The sequence below is a fragment of the Takifugu rubripes genome, chromosome 7 (genome assembly GCF_901000725.2).
Source record: "Takifugu rubripes chromosome 7, fTakRub1.2, whole genome shotgun sequence".
Classification (NCBI taxonomy): domain Eukaryota; kingdom Metazoa; phylum Chordata; class Actinopteri; order Tetraodontiformes; family Tetraodontidae; genus Takifugu; species Takifugu rubripes.
In genome coordinates, this window is record NC_042291.1 from 15,922,383 (window position 1) to 15,944,454 (window position 22,072).

Sequence of the window (22,072 nt, forward strand, 5' to 3'; positions counted from 1 at the left end):
TATACAGCTGTACAGAGTGCAAATGTGCAATTCTACCTCTGTTATTCCCTTTTTGAAAGTACAAATTGGCTATACATCATTCCCTAATAAAAGTGTTTGTATTTCTGTGCCCCCTTGTCTGTGTCTGCAGGTCACATGACTTTGTGAGGGAATAGACGGTCTGTTGCAGCGCCGCCGTTGGCGAGCTGACAGTGACCCGTAGTCTCAGCAGCGTTACGTGTAGGCTAGTTCTGATGGCGCTCCCTCCGCCCGCCTGTCAGTGCTGAGCCGGCGGTTTCAGAAAAGGCTGTAAAACATCTGTAGGTGCTGCAGCTCTGCTGTGTCCAGGGATGAGAGGCGTCGGAATCTTGGATAGAATCCGACGCCTCAGCCAGCAGCCGTGTTGCTGAAGGGCCGTAAGCGGCGGTGGCGAGGAAGGAACTGCTCGCTGTTCTCCAGGAAACGTTCATGCAGATGCTCTGCGTGTTGCTGCAACAGATGAAAACAATCCTGTTTTTTGACAACCCCCCCCCCCCCCCCCCCCCCAAAGCCAGCTGTGTCTTTAATTACATCCAGAACTATTTTTAAATGTGCCCCATCCCTCCGGCGAGCGCTGCTCTCGTCACTTGTGCACCTGCCTCCTTGTCTCCTCTCATCTCCATCACACCCCTGATGCCTTTAAGGCAACGTCTTCTCTGGTGCACGGGCTCTTGCACAAGTGCTCGTTAACGTTTCTCCAGCAAACGGCCTAATTTAGCCCCGTGATGATTCAGGAGGCCGGAAAATCTGAGCGCTGATTTCACGTCTTTCACTGCAGGCTTTAATCTCCTTCCATCAGGGTTCCACAGCATAAAGCCTTGCGTGGCTTTTCTCTTTAAATTCCCTTTGCCAGTTTTATACCCACCCCTCCTCTGCCTCTTCCAATGACTCACGTGCTCCCCCTCCCCCCACGTGTCATGTTTTCACCCCCCACACCTCCACCGTCCTCCCCTCGCTGCGACTCATCCGTCCACATTTGCTCACGTCCTCAAAGAGGCTTCGAACCAGCTGCAGGTAACCGTTTTGTAGACTCGTCTATTTTGTCCTTCCCACCCTCCGCTGGGCCTACTCCCCCCTCCCCCTCCTCCTCCTCTTCCTCCTCCTCCTCCTCTTCACCCTCACCCTGCTGTGTTTTGCCACCATCTCATCTCTCCATCGCTGCATGTTCACATTTGGTGAATGAAACACTGCACAGAAAACTGAACAGGTTGACGGCAGATCCATAACCAGGTATGTGTTATCACCATTTGATGCTTCCATCCCAGGATGTGGTTGTATGTCGTGTGTGTGTGTGCGTGCGTGTGTGTGCGTGCGTGCGTGTGCGCGCATCTTTCCCCCATTACGCACCCCCAAGGCAGCGTCGCAATGACCACATCGCGTGTGCTTGTGAGGAAGGAAGGATGCAAAGTCCTTGTGGCTGATGTAAAGTGACCCCAGCGCTGCTGTTAGACGCAGTTAAATGTTTTTCACACCTCATATGTTCGTCCACGTCACCAAACCACACCCAGGGAAATGGTGTTGGAGATACTGAGAATGTCCCAGAAACGCTGGTGTGAAAGGCACATTTTGTCGTTTTTACAGGATGTCGATACTGAACATTGTTGCTAGGGAGATCCTGGACTCCAGGGGAAACCCAACGGTGGAAGTGGATCTGCACACCAGCAAAGGTTGAGCATCGCAGTGACTCATGCATCATGCGAAGCGGTTAATTAGCTTTATGCTGTAATCTGACCCTTGAAACGATCGCAGGGTTTTAAGGGCGCATTTCCATCTCCCCCCACACATCTGTGGTTCTTGCCTCCTTGTCAGGTCTTTTTCGGGCTGCTGTTCCCAGCGGTGCGTCTACTGGCATCTATGAAGCTCTGGAGCTGCGTGATGGAGACAAGACTCGCTATAAGGGCAAAGGTGGAGGCACATTCACCATAGAATCTGTAGAAACAGATGGATCCATAGCATATATATATATATATATATATATATATACTGACCACGCTAAAACACTTTTTACTGATCCCAATCTTTTCCCTTTTTGTTGGTATTTAAGGTGTAACCAAAGCTGTGGGCCACATTAATGACACCCTTGGCCCAGCCCTGATACAATCGGTGCGTGTGCGAACTGTTTGGATTGAAATGTACCGAAAAGCTTTCCAGAACTGTAGAACAAGCAAAGATCTGTCCCTCTGACAGGGCATCAGCGTGCTGGAGCAGGAGAAGTTGGATAACGTGATGATCGAAATGGACGGCACCGACAACAAATGTAAGCCCCGGTCGCCTCTCTTGCTAATGTGTGCAGGCGGGTCCCTGCGCGCCGGGGAGCAGCACTGCACGTATGTGCTGCGTAACTGCTTCTCTGTGCCTCCCAGCTCAGTTCGGGGCCAATTCTATTCTGGGAGTATCTCTGGCCATATGCAAAGCCGGTGCTGCAGAGAAAGGCGTCCCCTTGTACCGGCACATTGCTGATCTGGCGGGGAACTCGGACTTGGTCCTTCCAGTTCCGGTGAGCGACTGTGTGCAAATGGAATGAGTCCAAAAAGGGCATAAAATGTAAATTTGTCTACTTCGTCTGCATCTTCACTCAGGCTTTTAACGTGATCAACGGGGGCTCCCATGCTGGTAACAGGCTGGCCATGCAGGAGTTTATGGTGCTCCCTGTCGGGGCAGAGTCCTTCCGCGACGCCCTGCGCATGGGGGCCGAGCTGTACCAGACACTGAGAGGTGTCATCAAGGAGAAGTACGGCCAGGATGCTACAAACGTGGGAGACGAAGGAGGCTTTGCCCCCAACATACAGGAGAACAGCGAGGGTAAGCGTGGGGGGAGAAAACCTTCCAATGGTTATTTTGTGTTTCTGCTCGTCTGTATGATTCTGTCCTTCAGCCCTGGAGCTAATTAAGACGGCCATCGAGAAAGCCGGATTCACCGACAAAGTTGTGGTCGGCATGGATGTGGCCGCATCCGAGTTCTTTATCGAGGGCAAGTATGACCTGGATTTTAAGTCCCCGCCCAATGCCTCCCGCCACATCAGCGCCGGAGAGTTGGCTGACATCTACCAGGGCTTCATTAACAACTACCCAGGTGTGTATTCAGAGCCTCGACGCAGGCCTGTTGGACACCTCCTAATTATGCACCACAGCACCAATTCGGCAGGCTAGAACCGCTCCCTGGAAAAACTGTTCATTATAATCCCACTGAGATGTGGGTGGGTAGTGGTGAAAATGAGGGGTTCCTAAAGCATTCCCATCGTGCTGGTTAACCACGCGTCTGTCCTCCAGTGGTTTCAATCGAAGATCCTTTCGATCAGGACGACTGGCCTGCTTGGTCACAGTTCACTGCTGCTGTCGGCATCCAGGTAAGATGTCACATTTATATATTCATATCTATCAGTTTACCTATCCTTTGCATATGAAATGTATTTTTTTTAATCATTCTTCTCTATCATTAAAGTCTTATTTTATACTGCTGAACGTGTGCAAGTGACGAGCAACTGTGCACAGGTGGTTGGAGATGACCTGACGGTCACGAACCCACGCAGGATACAACAAGCTGTGGACGAAAAGGCCTGCAACTGCCTACTGCTCAAAGTCAACCAGATTGGCTCTGTCACGGAGGCCATCAAGGCGTGAGTTGATTTGTGTGTGCACTCGGGTGTGTGCCACGATGTGTGTTCATATCTTTTCACTGCTTCAGGTGCAAGCTGGCCCAGGAGAATGGCTGGGGTGTGATGGTGAGCCACCGCTCAGGAGAAACAGAGGACACCTTTATAGCTGACCTGGTGGTTGGGCTCTGCACTGGGCAGGTAACACTCACACACACGCACGCACACGCACACACACACACACACGCACACACACACACACACACACACACACACACACACACGCACTCCTCGTGTGCTTTATAGCAGTAACAGTGCAGCAGCGTCATCATTGTTCCTTCCTCTACTTGCTCATCTCTAGCGAGTGGTGCACATCAGTCAAATACCTGAGACAAATACCCCATATGTGTTTAAATCAAACCACACGCTGGTGTATATAAGGACCATATGAAAGCGAGGCCCGCGCCTCTCTAGCGCCCCCTAATGGTATAACGCTGCATTAAAATAAGCCCCTCCCTCATTATTTTAGGCCCAACTAGTATCAACCTATAAGAAAAATCTCAGAGGGGGTGAAGACGTTCACCTCTTGGGGTGTTTATCGTTTTTATACTTTTGATTGTCCCACATTATATGGAATGAAACCCCCCTCAAATGAGATTGAGCAATCTCTCAGTGGCCACTTTGAGACACAAAACATTGAGTGAATAAATGGACATGTGAAATGTGAACCAGGGGAAATGGTTATGAGCTTGTACTTATGTGTCCCTTCAGATAAAGACTGGAGCTCCCTGTCGATCAGAGCGTTTGGCCAAATACAATCAGCTCATGAGGTGTGTATTCACAACTTGCAAAGCTTTTGATATTTGAAAACGTTTTGTGACTATTTTCATTTTGTTTTATCACCTGCCACATCGCCTGACGCCTTTACATCCTCCCAGGATTGAGGAAGAGCTGGGTAACCAGGCACGCTTTGCCGGGCACAATTTCCGTAATCCCAGTGCCATTTGAGCGCAACAAGTGGACCGGAAGACAGCAAGCATTCGAATAACGCTAAATATTCATAATTCTGACACTAAAATGGCATTGTGATCATGATCCCTGTTTCGGCAAAGGTCTTACAAGCCAACACACGGTTAAAAATAGTCTGACATATTAGTGTTTAACTAAGCTTGTAGCTAATGCACTGAAACTCCACTTTATTGGCCAGGCACAAAAATTAGCATCTCACCTGATCCACTTGTTTGCTTCCTCTTGACCGGACCGAGCGTCTCACTCTGACTCACCACAGAACTGGTTGACCTTTTGTGCTCTCGGTTCCTCTTCCCCTGCTCCTCATTGTTGTTTGTGATGTGACCAGCTAACAGTTTGCCACACAAGTGAAGTTGTTTCCTTGTCCCAATTTGAGTGTATTAAAGAAATCACTATATGTTGATTAAGCTTTTTGTCTCCTCTGTCATTTCACTCGTCTTTTGCTCAGAGGTGTCCTTCACCCAACACTGAATATATTCCATATAACCCTGATAAATTTAAAAAATAATGGTGGTGCAGTTTGGAGCACACCAACACACAACACAAGAGAAAAAGTGAATAGATTTTTTTGTTTTGTTTTTAATCAAAGACTGAGACATTGATTGACTTAAGTGTTGATTTTTTTTAAAAAGAAAATTGGTTGGAAATTTGCAGCTTAGGAAGGAAAAGGTGCTGAAGCTGAACACACTCCTCCCTCCACACAGTCGTTTTTAGTGTGATCCTCCTATTGAGACTGAATGTGAGATCGACTCCTTCTTGCTTGATGAAATTACTTCTTGGGGGTGATGATTTCAAGCAGTTGGTCCTGAAGAGAAGATAGTAATAAGACAGGGACCCCAGGTATTTATAACAGGTATTAAATTTACAGTTGCTGTGGAAGGAAGTGGCACCATGAGCTGCCGTTTGGTCCTCTGCAGGGCCTGAATCTCATCGCTCTGCTTCTTTTCTTCCTGTTGTTGTCTCTCGGTCTCTTTCTTTTCACTTGCATCATTTTTAGCTCTTTGCTCACTCAGTTGCATCTTCAGTTCTTCCTTCTCCTTTTCCAGATCAGATATCTATGCAAGTTAGAATTTAATTAGAAACAAGCTTTTTTTTTTTTACTAGAGTTAAGTTGATTATTGACTCAACTGTTGTCCTTCAACAACCCTAACCCAGGGCTCTCTGCTGGACAAAGCTTTTAAATGGAATCTCTTATAACTGTAATAAATTCAATCTATATCCCACGCTGTTAGGATTCAATAGCTCATGCTGTGAAATTACACAAGTGCTTAACTCTTTTCTGCATGTCAGCATTGCCCTGCTCTTCCAGCAGCCTCTTCCTCATGCCAAAAGCTATGCTGCTTTCGTAGAGAGTCTTGTAGGTAGCGACAGTGGTTTGAATTTCCTCCCCGATGCGGAAGAGAAGCAGACCCCTCTCAGCACAGTTGACGGCCATCTGCCTGATCAGCTCATCTAACGAAAGAAAAGAGTAATGTAATAACAGCATGTCTTCCCAATAAATAGCATGTCTTCCCTACGTCCATCTCGATTTATTGTCCACGCCACAGAGACATTGATCCTCTGGCAGCTCCACTTACTGAAGCACTGGGAGTAAAGCTCGCTGCGTATGGGACAGATTCCCAGCTGTCCTGCACCTCTTTGCTGTAACTTTGTGTCCAGTGACTCTTTCAGTTGAATCACATCTGCTTTTGTAGAAGGTGTGCTGGACACTTGTTGCATCCATATGTCATTTCCTTCTGCCCAGTATCTGAAACAACATGATATACTGTATATATATGTATACACACACACACACACACACACATATATATATACACAGGTAAGACATACCTGGGTGGGAAAATGGAGTCGACGATATGCAGGCTACTGTCCTTTTTGTAGCCAGACTTATCTTTTGAGTGTGGTGGAGAAGGGGCCAAGCTAACCTGGAGTCATGTGCATTTCATGTTACTTATCTGCTGTTTGCACTGATAACTCTCAAAAAATTGGGTTTCTATGCAAATAACAGTTTTTATTATCATTCAAATATATTTTTTTAATATCACTATAATTATACTCAGTAATGTAGCTTTTTATTCACCATTTTCCTATTATTAGTAAGTCAAAGGCCATGATACACGTTAAGATATCTTAATTTATTTCCCTATGATTCAATAGAACTTCTGTGGTCTGAGTGACGACAGCAGTAATAACTTTTGAATGCTGCCTTATGCTTTATGCATCCAGATGTATGTTTTCCTTTGAAAAAATAACCAGCTTAATTTTTTGAATATACATTGTAATTATTTACAATTTAGACATTATACTTAAATTGTCTATAACCAATTGACGAAAAAACGATCAAGTACATTAATATGATTTTGTATTAAAATTCAATTTCACCTGAAAAATAAAACGTGGCTGGATTGTTGCTGATCAAACCCCTTAAATGCTGAATATCTGGTAGACTGATGTTCTTCTTAGAGCAACCACAACAACAACAATCGTGCAGCATTAGTCTGTATTTCAATATGAACAATGTTTTTCTTGGATATTAAACAGATATTGAAAAAAAGAAAAACTAAGTTAAACTGACCTTTGGTGAGTCGTTGACCACAACTGGGTGTTCATGTTTTAAGAGAGACTCTGAAGCTGCCATTTATAATTTTTTTTTTTCAATCAGTACAGCTTTAGTTTAAATCAACCCAACCGTTTAGATGTAGAGAACGCCGTGGAAACGTTTTATGTTGTCATGGCAACATGTGATCAACAATGGTTTACCCGAGTGGAGTCAGTAGATTTCTGCCGGAACCAAAGTAAAGTGTGTTTGTATTCGTCCCTACATTTGAGGCGTACCACCGGAAACGGAAGTGGGTTGTTCCTGTATATGTACGACAGAACGACTTAAGCTGTTATATCACGTTGTTTTTAATATAGTTTTGTTTTGTTTGGGGTCTTTTGTAGTCGCGAAAACGCTCGTGAACATATACGTTTATTGAAATGACAAAAGAAAAGCGAAATAAGAAAAGAGATTCTCCGGAGCGGGAGTCAAAAATTAAGATAAAGCAGGAGAGGGAGAGTCCTGTTAGGCCACACAAAACACGCCGCTCCAGGTCGAGATCCAACGGCAACTCAAGCCCACAGAGAACCAGCAGGTATCTCCAACATGATATTATACGATCGTTGATAGCGACTTGCTGCCGGAACAGTGCTCGTTAGACACCGCGACGGTTTAGGAAAGGAAACCCTTTGTCAACGTGTATCTTTTTCTTTAAACTCTTCAGGACGAGAGACCGCTCGTCTGGTAGAAGAGGAACACCTCCGACCGGCCGAGGGAGCAGATCTCCACGGAACCGAAGGAGTCGTAGCCCCCATCGTCCTGCTGATGTCAGAGTAAAGCGGGTGATTATGTTCGCGACTATAATCGATGATGGTCATTGACAGGTCGTGTCAGCTGGACTTTAGGCGTGCATATAAACATGTAAAATAATATATAATGATATCTGCTTTCGCTCAGTATTGTCAATCAGTGCTGACTTTTGGTTTACAGATAGAATTTGCAGAGCAATTTGTTTAGGACACAGCAACCTTGTAGATTAGTGTTCTGTTTGTCTGTTTTATTGATAAGATTGTTTCTCTTTGGTCCTGTTTTCCTGTTTCATTCATCTCACAGGAGCAAGAAGGGCATCAGGCCAGTGGTGATGAGCAAAGGAGAAGAAATGGGCAGCCAGAGGAGAGACGGAGTAGATGGGAGACAAACCGTGAGGCATCAGACAGACCTCGAGACAGAGGCCGGGACAGAGACAGACGCAGAGAACGGAACGCGCTCGCCTCCCAGGAAGCTGAAAGACAGCAGCACGATGAGCGGCGGAGGGAAAACAGGCAGCAGCGGGAAGAAAATGAAGAACAGAATTTCGGAAGCACAGACGACCCTCCTGTTGAAAAAGAGAAACCAAACTTTGGGCTGTCGGGGGCACTAACGGAAGACACAAACACATTCCGGGGGGTGGTGATCAAATACAACGAGCCGCCTGAGGCTCGCATCCCCAAACGAAGATGGCGACTCTACCCTTTCAAGAACGATGAAGCCCTCCCGGTCATGTACATTCACAGACAGAGTGCCTATTTGCTCGGCCGACAGAGGAGAATTGCCGATATCCCCATTGACCCACCCGTCCTGTTCCAAACAACACGCAGTTTTCCAGTACAGGTAAAATTGTCCGATGCTGTCATGTTTTTGAAATCTCAGCCTTCGGTCTAATTTTAAAGTACTAATTTTGTGACTTTTGTGTGTGTGTGTGTGTAGGCTGGTGGAGATTACGCGTGCAGATGGGACCTCTGGACGCAGGGTCAAGCCTTATATCATCGACCTGGGCTCTGGCAATGGCACCTACCTGAACAACCAGCGAATAGACCCTCAGCGCTATTATGAGCTCAAAGAAAAAGATGTCCTCAAGTTTGGCTTCAGCAGTCGCGAATACGTCCTCTTGCACGAGTTCTCAGACACAACCGAGGTGGACGCCAAGCGTGAAGAGGATGATGAGGGTCTGGATGAATAAATCTTTTACCACAAACTGTCACCCTGTCCATTGGGGCTAAATTTAAACTTTTTTTTTTTTTTTTTTTTAAATAGCCTTTTCTGAAAATATAAAGGAACAATAAAATGTTGGCATTTGTTATTGCGGTAGGAAAAGGCTGGTTTGTATATTCTTTGATTCTCAAATTATTGCTTCAACCTGCCATAACTGTCTCAAAAAAGACTCTCTATTCTCAGGTTTTCATGTCATTTGTGCGACGTCACATCAGACACTGTCTTTAGGAAGTAAAAGATGTTTTGCCCAATGTATGAGACTATTTCATATTGTGTTCTGTAAATAAAGATTGTCTCAGTCACATTGTCATGTCAGTTGTATTCTTATAGGTTGATTATTTTTCATATGTATATTTAGTGTTTGTGTTCTACCTGTTCTGGTCGAGAAGAGAAGACGTTAACAAAAACCCCAACTGGGAGATAAATGATGGGTTTGCTACAGTAAAGGTCACACTACAAGTGGAGCAACTGTGCTGTGTTGGAGCATGAGCAGAGAGGTTCTTGGTGTCGCTCCGTGTGGAACTGACATGCTGAGTCTTTCCCATGGCAGCAAACTGGGAGCTGTAAAGGCAAAGTAATGCTAAAGTTGAGAAGCTCCACACTTGGAGATCATCGTGTAGAATCCACTAAGGAAATGTAAGATGCAACGAAGGGGATGAAAGTTCAGGATCGGTGTATTTTAACACAATCCTGGATGCAGGACTTTCAGAGGTGGTTCTGCAAAAACAACTTTAAACATAGCGAGGTTTTTCTTGCTGCCCAAGAGTGGCTTTTTAGTTAGTGTGCTCCTTGCCTTCGGGAGTGTCATGTTGAGGAGCCAAAACGAGCTGTAGGAGGCAGGAAAGGTCATTCAGAGAAAGGCACTCAGAGGTCTCTGTTGTCCAGCAGCACCAACACAAAGTGTTCAGCAATGTTTGCCAATAATATATACAGATTCACTTTAGCTATAATGTCAGTCAAACTCTTTGCACTTTAATGTCATTCTGTAATGTAAAAACACGGTTCTAAAAACTCGTATTTTGTGTCTAATTATCTTATATGTTGTAAGAGTTTGCAAGAGATTCATATCCAAATAGTGAAACCCCACATATACTAAGCTACTAGTATTAGATGCACCAGTATATATTCTAGAGTGAGGATCTTTTTTTTAAACTATTTTTTATTTATTCTGTGTGACCTGCCCATTTATTCTGAGATGCATTTATTCTGATTATAGTCGCAGCTGTTTATAAAATAGAATGAAGTTTGATAATATTATCTATCTGGCTGTTTTTGACTTTTATAATTAATTCCACTCGGGTTTCATTGTCTATGATATTTGATTAGATGCTGATCCGCACGTCTTTGCGCAGATCGGCCAGCAGAGGGAGCGCAACCGCAACGAGAGATGGATGGTGACGATGGAAGCCTGGAGCCGCGCAGGCTTACCGGATACAGTCTCCGGCCTGGTTTCCATGGTGACCACACAATAGGAGACGGGACAGGGGGGCTGGCGTGAAGGGGGAGAGACATGAGGGGGTAGGGTAGAGAGAGCGATAGCAGCGGAGCTGAGGAAGGCGAGGGGCGGTGGAGGAGGTCTGCAGAGCCGCTTGACTGGACACACGGTGCAAGCTCCAGACAGACAGACAGACAGACAGTCAGACAGACAGACACGCAGGCAGACAGGGGGCACATTTAATTACCCAAATGCTAATTGTTGCTTTAGCTTTCTCGATAGAACTGGAGCTGTAATTAGCTGCCATTAAAATGAAAACCGTCACCCATGTAGTTCTTTTTCTTTTGTATGCATTCCGTCACTTTGTCGATGAATGAGACGGGCGTCTCAGAACAAAGACAGGACGTTTCCTCCCCGTATGTGAGGCCCGAGCCTCCCCATACAGTAAAGGTGACTCCAGGGGGACTGTAGTCAACTGAGACACAAGAGACCCTCCCTCTCGATCCCCTCCCTCTCCACAGTTCGGGCCCTCCTCCCTGCGCCTCTCCTTCTCCCTGCCTCACTACTCCCTCCCTCTAGTCCTCCTCCGCCTTCTCCTCCCCCTCCTCCGAGCCTCCCCCTCTCCTCATGCAAATCACGCCCTCTCCTCTCTCCCTTTCTCTCACCCGACGTGCATCCCTCTCTCCGGCTCACCCCTTCGCTAAAAATTGCGACTGTAATACCGAAGAGGGGTATTAAAAAAGTGCAAGTCGTCTTGGAGGAAGAGTGGGAGTAGGTAGGGTGGGAGAGGGAGGGGGTCAAAAGAAAAAAAGGGGGCGAAAGGGGGTGGGGAAGAGGCGAGGGTACGCATCAATTTGTTGGCTTCATTGGCACCCCTTATTTTTTTAGTCGTAAGGAACGAGAAAGAGGTTTTCTTTCTCCATTATTGGCAATTAGTGGAGCCCGGTTGCAATATGAGCCAGCGCAAGGCTCCGCTGACAGACGCCAGGGCTCCGAGGCAGTGCGCGTCAGCGTGCAACATAAGACGACAAAACAGAGGGAGAGAAACGAAGGGAGAGTGAGAGCACGCATCGCTGGATATCATAGGTAAGAAGGAAATGGAATGCTTTTACTCTGCTTGGAGCTTTCCTGCCGCCACGTCTCTTCTATCCCACCCCCCACCCCGCGTTTCCTCCTCTTTGTGCGTTCATTACCGCGTTAAGGTTAAATGAGTGTCCCTGTGAATAAATGTTAACAGAGCAGTGTGCACGACGCGCACCCCACATTCCAGCGAGGAAGGGGGGGTGGGGGGGGGGAGGGAGCCGGTTGCGACGTGCAACCATTCGCCATCCATATCACATTTCTTTTAAGATGTGCTGCGCACCGCACGGGCGTCCATTCTGATCGTGAACATGCGTGATCCGCCGAAAACGAGTCCTCCCGACGTGGATCGTTTTTGTCGCCGGGGGAGTGCGAGGAAGGCTGTGTAGCAGGTCTGCCCCCCCCCACCCCAACCCCCCCCTCTGCGTGTGTATCAATAACACGGGAAGAAGAAAGAGTTGTTGCGGTGCCTGATGGCTGGTGATGTCAGCACAGCAACTGCATGCTGCTGCTGCTTTGCATCACATGCACAGGTCAGCTAGTTGATAATGCGCGTGTGAGTGTGTGTTCGTGCGTACGTGTAGGACCAGGGGAAGTGAGGATTTATGCTATGCGTGTGTACCCTATTTGTTTACTGCTCTGACCAGCCAGTGGACGGCAGATCCACCTGTATCCGACATGCGTGATGCACACGCTAACCTGCGGGGCGCTGAATGTGTTCCCCTCCTGTGAGATAAACTTAATAATCTGCATGTTAATGAGGATTTAGGCTGGGCTGGGATAGGCTGCAACTGCTTATGTGCATCCATTCATGCAAGCATGGGCAGTGATTGTGACAGTTTAGGTTTTACACTTTGGACTGAATCATTCACTGCAGCATGCACTAATAATTAATGCAGAGCCATGTGTAGCGGAGCGGCTGCAGGATTTACAGGAGCTTGTCTGCTCTGACACACACCAAAAATGTCTATGTGCTGACTACATTTAAGGGCTGGAAAGCTCTGTGCATTACTTCTATGTGTTCAAACTAAACAGTGTCTTTTTTTTCCAATCCAGCGATCTGTACTATTTATATCCTCATTCAATATACATGAGCCATTTTTTTTTCATCATAGTGGTACATCAATGAATGGATTAGATGAGGCCTGGCGGTGTGTCTACCTAGTCAGGCACACCCAGATGGATAAAAGATGGTGGGATTGTTGATTTCTTAAGGACTGGCTGGCTGGATAAATAAGCATGTGATTACGAGGGTCATAACGAGGCCCTGTGGGTTAACCACAAGTGCCGTTGCTTTCTGCTGCCGTGGTGAAGGTGAAAGGAGGGGTGGGTGGCTCCCTGTTTCCAAAAAGACTGAGCTGCTCTCTGCAGGCTGTCAGGCAAATGCAAATCTAACAATAAGTACTATTTCTGCTCCCACTTATTTCGTGCTGTGCAATCTGCAAGAAAGTTGCCCTATTGTGCTCGTGTCTTCTTGCTGCAGTGAGTTTTGAAGGTTTATTGTAGTGGAACACCATTGTTTCAGATGTAATGTGCACTAACACACAGCGTGTTACCCTCCCCCTAAAGATTTACTCATTTATTGGGCCCACCTTCAAGTTACTGTTGTATCTTGTGCCATTCATGTACAGCAAAGGATGAAATGATGGAACCTTTATTTATGTTTCCTTGCAGGTTTTGATAGAGCTTGTGGTGTAACGCATAGCAACAACGGCAATCGATTCACACAATGGCCCGTGTTGTAAAATGGATGTTTTGAAGAAGAAATAATGAAAACAAGGACACACAAAGAATCGGTATGAAAAACGGCCTCCGTCTCTTGATGTTGACACAGACTGTTATGATGATGACAGTGTACCTGCATTTTAGAGTGAGCTTACTTCTAAAGTCTGTGATATGTGATATATATGCAATGGTCTTTCTCAATAACAGGCGTAACACAGGTGGAAATGATGTGTTTGTGGCCCACATTTCCATTTCCCTTTCCATTTGCCTCTCTTCTCATCCTTCTCTGTCCACTCACTGGGCTATATTCCACCTTGAATTAAACAGATATGACATTTGTTTTCCTCCAGCTAACACTGTTTGAATTACTTTATTTATCATTCCCTTTAACGTGCCCTCACCTTTTTAAATGTGTGCCTCTTTCCTGGACTGTGGGGTTTTGCAGATGCCCATGCGCAGTGGGCGACGGCGGGGGGCGAGTGAGGAGAGAAGGGGCAGACGTCCCCACCCCAGCCCCACACGCCCTGAACGCAGCGATAGACAGACGGTTAGAGCCTCCCCATTCTTGTGTCAAAGTCGAATCGAGGCAAACCCAAATGAAATAAGAACTCTCTGTTTTTCTGTGCGCAGTATTTGTATGAGTCATTAGAATGATTGCTACAGACATATCTGTGCAGCGTCAGTATTCTGCTGTTGTTTGAGGTGGTTGATGCACTCTGAGAGTGTTTGCAAGGCGCTCAGTTTAGTTTAGCGTCTCATCGGCGTTTGCTTGGTAGGGTTTCAAAAGCTTCACTGCAGAATTAAAAGTCTTGTGTTGTTTTAGCAAAGAAGTGCTGCTGAGGAATTGGCTGGAAATCGCTTCAGTCGCAGATCACAGGGGCATGATTCATCAGAGAGTGAGGGGGAGGAACTTGTGTCTCCTCCAAAGAGGCAGAAAGTTCAGGTTTGTGTTTCATTTAATCAACCTGTTACATAAAGACTAATTATGAAGCTTTGATTCCGCTCAAGCATCTGCTTTTTGAGTTAATGTGATTATTGTCTGTCTTTCGATTCCTTTGTGCGCAATCCTGCCGCAGTCGGAAAATGTTGAATCACTGCCTAATTTAGAATAATCTTTGCTTGTCAGGATTCAACCTCTGCTCCAAACCCTCCAGCTTCAACACATTCAACTGACAGCTCGGCCCCGTCCACCGTCCCTCCTCCAACCTCTGTTGCCAGCCAATCCCGTGAGAGTGATAATGACGACGGCCAATCCCAGGGCAGCAGGAGTTCAGTTGTCGGGAGCCTGGCTAATAGCAGCTGCAGCCTGAGCAGCGGGCGGGACATAGACCAGGACAATCGTTCCTCATCCCCAAGTCTCTCTGCTTCCCCTTTGGGCAGCTTGGACTCTGATTCTGATGGACCCGACTCGCCAAAACATGGAGAGAGAGAACGGGACAAGTGCAAGGATGGCGGAATGGGCAAGGTGGCAGGAGAGGACAGGCGAATACTGCGAGAGGGGAGAGGAGAGGAGTCTTCTGGTGATGTAGAAACTCGGGGCGCAGACGTACGAATCGAAGACTGTTCTTCTCTTAAACCGCCTTCCACGCCATGCTCTTCATCTGGCCTGACTCCGTCTGTACGTGGATCCGGGGATTCATCAAGTGACAGCAATAGCGGGAGGAAGTCCTATTTCTCCTTGGACTCTAAATTGTTGTGTAAAGTTGAATATGGGGGGCCAACAGGTGTTGACGGTGCACTCTGCGGCAACAGAATTAATGCCAAAGCCAACACTCCATGTGTTACCAAGACAACCATGTCGGGAGAGTTTCCCCACAACAGCCCGAACATTGCCCACTCTTTGCCCCCTCCACTTCCTCCGCCACCTGCACTAAAGCCTTTGGAACTTGGGGGACAAAACCTGCCCAGTGAGGTCAAGACAGAAAGAGAGAAACTAGAAAAGACTGAGAAACTTCTGGACAAGCCTCAGTCCACTCCTTCTCTTTTGCAACAGGCCAACCCACAGCCACAGTCTCAGGCCCCGACCCAACCCTCCAACCACCCTCACCACTACAGCTCAACTGGCTGGCAGGCTGGCTCAGCGACTGGATGCCAGGGTAGCTGGGGCTACCCCCGTTACCCTGGAAACCATCACCCACACCAACAACAGCACCAACCCCCAGTGCAGCAACAGCAACTTCCCTCGGTTTACAACCCGCCCTCCTCTCGCCACTCTTCTTCTCATCCCTCTTACCTCCCCCAGCCTCACCCCCATCCCCACAGAGAGTACCTTTCCAGGTATGCTGGAGGAGGGGACAGAGAGAGGGGTCCAACAGGAGAGCGAGAAAGGGGAGTGAGGGGGGAATGTGGGGGGAGGGACCTCAGCAGGGAGTTCCCAGCTCCCATGGGCAACAGTGGCAACAATATTGGTGGGGTTAGTAGTAATAGTACTTGTGGCGGTATGACTGGATCTAACAGCATTCAAAGCCGGGAGTTTGGGGGTGTGGGCCCAACACGGGATTTCCAGGTTCCTGGGAGAGAGGGAGTTAATTTAGGTCCTGATAGAAGAGAATTTGTTCCAGGTTTTAGAGAAAGAGACCGAGAAAGGGAACGCGACGCTGGGAGGGAGTTTCCTCTTGCAAACCAAAACCAGAGTAGAGACTTTGGCCCTAATGGAACTGGAGGAGGGCACCCCAGAGACAAAGATACAGGGAGGTGGGGTGAGTTTGGGGGCCAGACTAGAGAGGTGGCAGGCACCACCAACACAAGCAGCAACCCCATCCCTCAGGGAAACCCCTCAAGTTCGACTAGTCATCTCTCCCCAGTCACCCCAATGATAAACCGCGACCCGCCTGCATCACCCCAAAACAACCCAAGTCACCCTTCCCATTCCTCAATTCCCTCACAATCCCACCCACATCCCCAAAACTCATGCAACCGAGACTTCCCTCCTCCCATGGACCAGGCACAAACCCCCTCATCGGGACCAGACCATTTTCATAGGGATTATCCTTCCACAGGAGGAAAAGATTTTCCCACTGGGCTACCTCCTTCTGCCACCACAAATCGAGAGTACCTCAGTCCAACTGGGGTTACTACAAACATGGGAAGAGAGTATTCAGGCCCAGGAGGAACCCTTCACCCTCACCCACCTCACTCCCTCTATCAATCCGGGCCCAGAGACAGGGAGAGGGACTCGAACCTTCGAGAGGCCGCTCTGTACCAAAACCGCGGAGGCCCTAATCAACCTCCGGCTCTCTCTCCTTCTTCTTCATCCAGTCATCATGGTCACCCTCCTACCTATCCTCCGGTACCCCCTCAACCTTCTCTACCCCCCGGTCAGTCCTCTCACACCCAAGCGCCACCACCAGGTATTGCGCCTAACGTACGGCCACCGCTCTACCAGTCGTCTAGCCAGACTCCTCCAACGCCCCTATCTCCACTACCCAGCCCATCCACCAATCAAATAGGAGGCTTCTCATCATTTCCCCCTGGCTCTTCAGCTGGGCCCAGCATGTCAATTCCGGGGTCAGGAGTGGCACCCAGCTGTTCACCTGGTTGTCGCCCATCCCCTTACCATGGCGCATTGAACAGCCACCCTCCATTTGGTGGACCGTACCACCCAAATGGCAACGGTGGCAGCAACATGGCCAACAGCAATAGCAACAGTAGCTTGCCAAATAACAGCAATAGCAATACACAATCGCTCTCACCTCACACCGTTTCAAAAGGCCCTCCTCCTCTCAGTAACTCAGCTAACAACAACAACATTTCAACCCCAGCTTCTAGTTCTTCGCTCCCCAGCAGTGATGGACATTCTGATTCGTGCCCACCACCTACACCTGTTATCAAAGAGGAGCCAATGGAAGATAGGGAAGAGACTGAAAGTCCAGCGCCTACATTAAGAAGCCCCTCTCCTGAACCCAAGCCAGTGGACATTCCCATCCACGCCAGCCAATCAGCACGGTACAGTCAAAGTGACTCCATCCATTTTGATAATGCTTAAAAATGCTTGTGTGTTCTTTGCTGCGATGCATGTCCTTGTGAGCAGAGCAAAGCACGAATAATGATGCCATCATGGCTACTGTGAGTTTGGATTCTTCTCGTCGTAATGCTTTATATTGCTGTGTCGTCAATTTTTAGGTTTCACAAAGTACTTGACCGTGGCAGCGGGAACTCATGTGCCCGCAGTGATGTTCTCTTTGTCCCGTTGGACGGCTCGAAGCTGTGGAAGAAGAGGAATGAGGTGATTGAGAGGGCACGAAGAGAGGTTGAGCAGCGGGCCAGAGACCTGAGAGAGAAGGAGAGGGAAAGAGAAAGGGAACGGGAGCGTGAGAGGGAACTGGATCGACATCTCCAGGTGAGAACATCACAGCATGATAATTATGTAGCGTGCCAGATTTAATGGATTTGATGCGCATTAAATTGATCACTTTAATGGACGGGGAGTAAAGCATATCAGAGTAGACTTGATTTACTGTCTGTTGCTATTTTCTCTACAGCAGCAAAAGGATGCCAGTGCTGCTGGAGGCCGCCAGGGCTCCTCTCTCTTCTTCCCCTCCTCATCTTCAATTATCCTCGACCCCACATCTTCTTCCGCTTCTTCCTCTGGAAACTCGGTCTCCCACCCTCCCCCTCACCCCCAGCATCATCACTCGAACCCGCATGCTCACCTCCCTCCAGCACACCATATTCATCCCACTCTTGCTAACTCTATCCCCCATTCTCTTCTGCTTCCATCCATGGGTGGGGCAACAACAATGGTTGGCCCCCAGGGAGCATTGAGCATAGGTATAGGTGGTCCCTATCTAGGCCCTGACACCCCAGCCCTGAGAACCCTGAGCGAATATGCTCGTCCACATGCTATGTCTCCTCTAGGTGCAGCTAGCCGTGCCCAGGCCCACCACCCACAAATTCACCATGGCCACCCGCACATGCACCCCTCGTTCTTCCTTCCGCAGTTTCAGAACCATGCTTTAGGCCACCCTCACCATCTGCCTGCTGATGCAGCCACAGCTGCAGCTATCTTGGGGTTTCTGTATGGCGGCAATCTTGAAGGAGGCCCAGGAGTCGGTGGCCATCCTGGGGTGGCAGGAGGACCGATACCTGGGGGGATTGGGGGTCATGGGTTGGGGGGAGTCGGCTTTCCTCATGCCATGATAGCCCATCGAGATCGAATAAAGCCTGGGTTTGAATTTAAAAGTGATGACCGGGTTTACCCACCTGGTTCCATTCCTGACCATGCAGCTCTTGCTCTTGCCCACTCGCATTCCCATCATGCCAGTGTGCAAGCACATGCACACCCTCTGCTTATTGGAGGAGGTCCTGCAGGAGCTAATGAGGTATCGCTCTATGGCACTCCACCACCTCCTCCCGGTGGCCACCCACACCTCCAAAACCCCACTCTAACTCCAGTAACGCGGCCTAACAACCCTCCTCCCCCCCAGTCCCTGTCGATTCCAACATCTTCATCTCTACTTCCACCTTCCCTCCCCTCTCCCCGTCCACTGCACCTCCATCTGCTCCCCCTGCCCCAGCAGGTTCAACTGTCCCCCCTCCAGCTCCTCCGCCCCCTGCTCCACCAACCACTAATGCCACCACAGTTCATCACCCAGTCCCTCATTCTTCTTTTGCTACTTCACTCTCCTCTCACCTGCCATCAGCTAATGCCCCAGCCGCTTCTGCCGAGGCCTACCCCAATCCCACTCATTCTCCCGCCTCTTACGAGCGCGATAGGGGTGGGGAACGAGAACGGGAGAGGGAGCGGGAGAGAGACAGAGGAAATTTGCTAAACTTTGGAGATAGAGAGCGAGAAAGAGAACGGGAGCGAGAAAGAGGAGGAAGCGGTGGAGGGGGAGGAGGAGGAGGAGGCGCAAACGGAGGAGGAAGCAGCGGAGGAGAGAACCTCGGGCGTCTTCAGATGTTGAACGTGACACCTCATCATCACCAGCATTCCCACATCCACTCACATCTTCACCTGCACCAGCAAGACACAGGTACCCATTGCTACTAACACTGCTGTCACGATCTGTCTGCTAAGAAGTAGCATCACTGAACATGTGGATGCTCATGTTCTGCTAAAAGTGTCACTTTATTTATGATAGTGTGTGTTAAGTAATTGATTTTTAGAAATCGTGGCTATCACCTTCATTTTGACCCTTATTGAAATATATCATGTATTTGTTATTACATCATTGGCATCCAGCGACGGGCTGGGTTCACCCCCTTATGGCCCGTTGGCATCGTGTCTCCTTTGGCACGCCTCCCTTATCCAGGAGCCACCCTGGGAACTCCCATCCTGGCTCACCCCCTCACTGACAGCGAGGTGCTCCGCCAACAGCTGTTCGGTGAGGAGAAGGCTCCTCGTCCATGTACTTGTCAGCTTTTTTTTAATCTCTAAAAACTCTGCTGCTAGAAAGGTTACACGATTGATCGCACCCCCGCATGCTCCCTCTGTTTCCCTCGCTGTGCGGTCCAGGTGCTCCTTCCGTGATCTGCCCCAGCCATCTTCCCTCACTGGGTCCCATATCAGCAGCACATCAACTCAGGCCATGCAGCAAGCCCAAAGCACAGAGCTGCAGATCCAGAGACTGGCCCTGGAACAACAGTGGATCCATCATCATCACCACCACTCCCTCACCCAGGAAGAGTACTACAGGTGAGGACTGTAAAGAAACAAAGTTCCAGAATACGACGCATGAGAAAAGCCGTCCACAACATGAACAGGCATCAGGTGAGAACGAGAAGGACTCCTAAGGAACTCCTAACCCGACAGCTTTTCCTCTTTGAACCTTCAGTCACCTGAAGAAAGAAAGCGATAAGACTCTGTGAGGGAGCAACAAAGTCCAGGGGAGAGAAGGTGTGCAGAATTCAACCACCGACGCGAGAGAAAAGCAACTGAAAACAACAAACGAACAAAGGCTTCCGAACAGACGCAATCAGAGAGGGAAGCAGAAGAAAAAAGCGATTAGAAGGATTCCGAAAAGAGAAACTGTTGCTCACTGTTTCTGCAGATGCGCCGGAGGTCCGGACTCCTGAGGTTCGCTGCGTAAAGTTGTCGACTCTGATCCTGTTTTGTATCGTGCTCTGTACAGTAACTTAGACGAGAAGCGGCAAACGTAAAGTACCTGTAAAATACTTTGATGCCAGAAGGAATGTGTACATGAGTCTTTTATGTCTTTGCATGTAGCTAGGCACTTATTCTGAACTGGTGGACCTTTTGGTTCTGTTTTTAGTAAACCCCCCCCCCCCATTTGTATCTGAGGGGTGTTCATATATGCATGAGACCAGCAATTTAGTGTTATGTTTATGATCTATAGTATTGTTATTATGATTAATGTTGTCTGTTTGTTGATAATGATATAATTATATATACAGTACATATTATTTGTATTATTTTTTTCATTTTCATGGTATGGCAGTCAGTTTTTATGTTTATTTTTTAATTTTCAATTTACCTTGTGAAACAAGATGCAAATTAAAGCAAAAAAAAATAATCTGGAAATAAATTATAAGCTTTTTTTGCTACTCCCTTTTGCAATGTCATGTGTACACTATTCCTCTTTCCAAGCACACACATATACACTCCGTCTTTGTTTTATACAAGTCACTCATGCACAAAGCATATCAAATTCCTTACTCTTCTCCCCCTCCCCCTTTTCTGACTCCCCCTCTTTCTCCCTGTCGGTCCAGCCCTGTTGTGGAGTGTAGCTAATAGGAGACACTGGGATGAGTGCGAGACATGGGAGTTGTGTAGCTCCATGAACATCAGCCACCCTGTAGAGCAAGCTTTTCTATCATGCACTGTAAAAAAAAAGAATACAAAAGAAAAGAAGGGGACAGAATGAAAGAAGAACTGTGCAATTGTGATCTCCGGAGGCTCCTGCTGCGTGTGTTCAGACTGTGTCCGGATGGAGGAATCTCCTTCAAACGGACATAGGATCAGTGAATACGGCCATCACGGTCGCAAGCCAAAAATCATTCCTGGGTTCACAGATTTGGAGCATGAAGATCGCGGTGAACTTGTCTCATGTATTTTTCTATGCAGTATAAATAACACACCCTGCTGCAGTGTTGATTGATGACCTTATCTGGGAAAACAATCTCAGCGAGATAATAGCATTGGATGGGAGGTATGGCTCAGTATGGGAAATATATACAGTTGCAGGAGCATGTCTGTAAGTTGGTATGTAGGTTATGTGTCATTTAAAAGTCACCTTGAATAACTGTGTCAAAATTAAAGTATCTCCTAGCAGAACAAATCTGATCGCCCCTCTGTGTGACATCACGTGTGCTGGATATTCTTAGCATTTCATCATTCCTGGTCTTGGATTGTTTGCTCGTCATAAGAAAGATGAAATTCAAAAAGATGTCTAAAACCTCCCTATTTTGGCCTTTTAAGGCATTTTTGCGTATAAAAAAAATATGTATAAATAGCTGCTGTTTTGGCTAAAAGAAACATTTCTTTCATTTGTGACCTACTTTGAGTGTCAGATAGGGATAAATCAGGATATTGCAAAGTGACGGATTCATTTTATCTTACTGAGTTCATGCCTGTGGTTTATGGAATTATACATAATTAATTGTACTCTTCGTACGAGGCAACTCCAGGCATGTTGTTCTTTCTATAAAGACCGGATCAAA

The 22,072-nt window shown here is 47.7% G+C and overlaps 4 protein-coding genes across 9 annotated transcripts; 3 read left to right on the forward strand and 1 right to left on the reverse strand.

Moving 5' to 3' along the window:
- Positions 1-898: 898 nt before the first annotated feature.
- Positions 899-5,047, forward strand: LOC101068601 (gamma-enolase). 2 transcript variants are annotated; one of them, XM_003966293.3, is made up of 13 exons: positions 899-1,032; positions 1,600-1,685; positions 1,828-1,923; positions 2,063-2,121; positions 2,206-2,275; positions 2,382-2,515; positions 2,598-2,820; positions 2,894-3,091; positions 3,289-3,365; positions 3,511-3,635; positions 3,704-3,812; positions 4,383-4,441; positions 4,550-5,047. In XM_003966293.3, exons 2-13 carry the CDS (start codon positions 1,601-1,603, stop codon positions 4,617-4,619), a joined length of 1,305 nt encoding a protein of 434 aa, XP_003966342.2. In that variant the 5' UTR covers positions 899-1,032; position 1,600; the 3' UTR covers positions 4,620-5,047. The 2 variants fall into 2 exon arrangements, with proteins under 2 accessions (XP_003966342.2, XP_029694578.1); XM_029838718.1 differs by lacking the exon at positions 899-1,032 and adding an exon at positions 1,096-1,248.
- Positions 5,048-5,222: 175 nt separating this feature from the next.
- LOC101073821 (axonemal dynein light intermediate polypeptide 1-like) lies at positions 5,223-7,384 on the reverse strand. 3 transcript variants are annotated; one of them, XM_029838757.1, is made up of 7 exons: positions 7,216-7,347; positions 7,023-7,095; positions 6,471-6,565; positions 6,218-6,387; positions 5,914-6,092; positions 5,531-5,695; positions 5,223-5,445 (listed from the first exon to the last, which is right to left on the reverse strand). In XM_029838757.1, exons 4-7 carry the CDS (start codon positions 6,357-6,359, stop codon positions 5,410-5,412), a joined length of 522 nt encoding a protein of 173 aa, XP_029694617.1. In that variant the 5' UTR covers positions 6,360-6,387; positions 6,471-6,565; positions 7,023-7,095; positions 7,216-7,347; the 3' UTR covers positions 5,223-5,409. The 3 variants fall into 3 exon arrangements, with proteins under 3 accessions (XP_029694617.1, XP_029694616.1, XP_003966364.1); XM_029838756.1 differs by having other exon boundaries at positions 7,023-7,098; positions 7,216-7,328; XM_003966315.2 differs by lacking the exon at positions 7,023-7,095 and having other exon boundaries at positions 7,216-7,384.
- An 89-nt stretch (positions 7,385-7,473) lies between these two features.
- On the forward strand, positions 7,474-9,514 carry snip1 (Smad nuclear interacting protein). Its single transcript, XM_003966316.3, is given in 5 exon segments — positions 7,474-7,774; positions 7,904-8,021; positions 8,293-8,787; positions 8,789-8,829; positions 8,926-9,514. Coding segments are annotated over 5 exon segments (1,062 nt in total). The 5' UTR covers positions 7,474-7,619; the 3' UTR covers positions 9,179-9,514.
- A 1,938-nt stretch (positions 9,515-11,452) lies between these two features.
- Positions 11,453-20,963, forward strand: atn1 (atrophin 1). Of its 3 annotated transcripts, none has more exons than XM_029838604.1 (10): positions 11,453-11,731; positions 13,400-13,521; positions 13,896-13,997; positions 14,274-14,393; positions 14,577-17,395; positions 17,573-17,789; positions 17,932-19,425; positions 19,635-19,800; positions 19,908-20,087; positions 20,227-20,963. In XM_029838604.1, the coding sequence occupies exons 2-7, from the start codon at positions 13,495-13,497 to the stop codon at positions 19,219-19,221; spliced, it is 4,575 nt and encodes a 1,524-aa protein (XP_029694464.1). In that variant the 5' UTR covers positions 11,453-11,731; positions 13,400-13,494; the 3' UTR covers positions 19,222-19,425; positions 19,635-19,800; positions 19,908-20,087; positions 20,227-20,963. The 3 variants fall into 3 exon arrangements, with proteins under 3 accessions (XP_029694464.1, XP_011604234.2, XP_029694465.1); XM_011605932.2 differs by having other exon boundaries at positions 19,635-19,776; XM_029838605.1 differs by having other exon boundaries at positions 17,935-19,425.
- Positions 20,964-22,072: the final 1,109 nt, after the last annotated feature.

Bases quoted from the DNA above. Each gene is read 5' to 3' on its own strand.
- LOC101073821 (XM_003966315.2), bottom strand. From the start codon at position 7,278: ATGGCAGCTTCAGAGTCTCTCTTAAAACATGAACACCCAGTTGTGGTC. The intron at 6,566-7,215 runs GTCAGTTTAACT...ACATGACTCCAG, and splicing joins TGGTCAACGACTCACCAAAG to GTTAGCTTGGCCCCTTCTCC. The intron at 6,093-6,217 runs GTAAGTGGAGCT...TTCTTTCGTTAG, and splicing joins GCTTTACTCCCAGTGCTTCA to ATGAGCTGATCAGGCAGATG.
- LOC101068601 (XM_003966293.3), top strand. From the start codon at position 1,601: ATGTCGATACTGAACATTGTTGCTAGGGAGATCCTGGACTCCAGGGGA. The intron at 2,122-2,205 runs GTGCGTGTGCGA...TCCCTCTGACAG, and splicing joins GCCCAGCCCTGATACAATCG to GGCATCAGCGTGCTGGAGCA. The intron at 3,636-3,703 runs GTGAGTTGATTT...TCACTGCTTCAG, and splicing joins GTCACGGAGGCCATCAAGGC to GTGCAAGCTGGCCCAGGAGA.
- atn1 (XM_029838604.1), top strand. From the start codon at position 13,495: ATGAAAACAAGGACACACAAAGAATCG. The intron at 13,998-14,273 runs GTTAGAGCCTCC...GTGTTGTTTTAG, and splicing joins AACGCAGCGATAGACAGACG to CAAAGAAGTGCTGCTGAGGA. The intron at 14,394-14,576 runs GTTTGTGTTTCA...TTTGCTTGTCAG, and splicing joins CAAAGAGGCAGAAAGTTCAG to GATTCAACCTCTGCTCCAAA.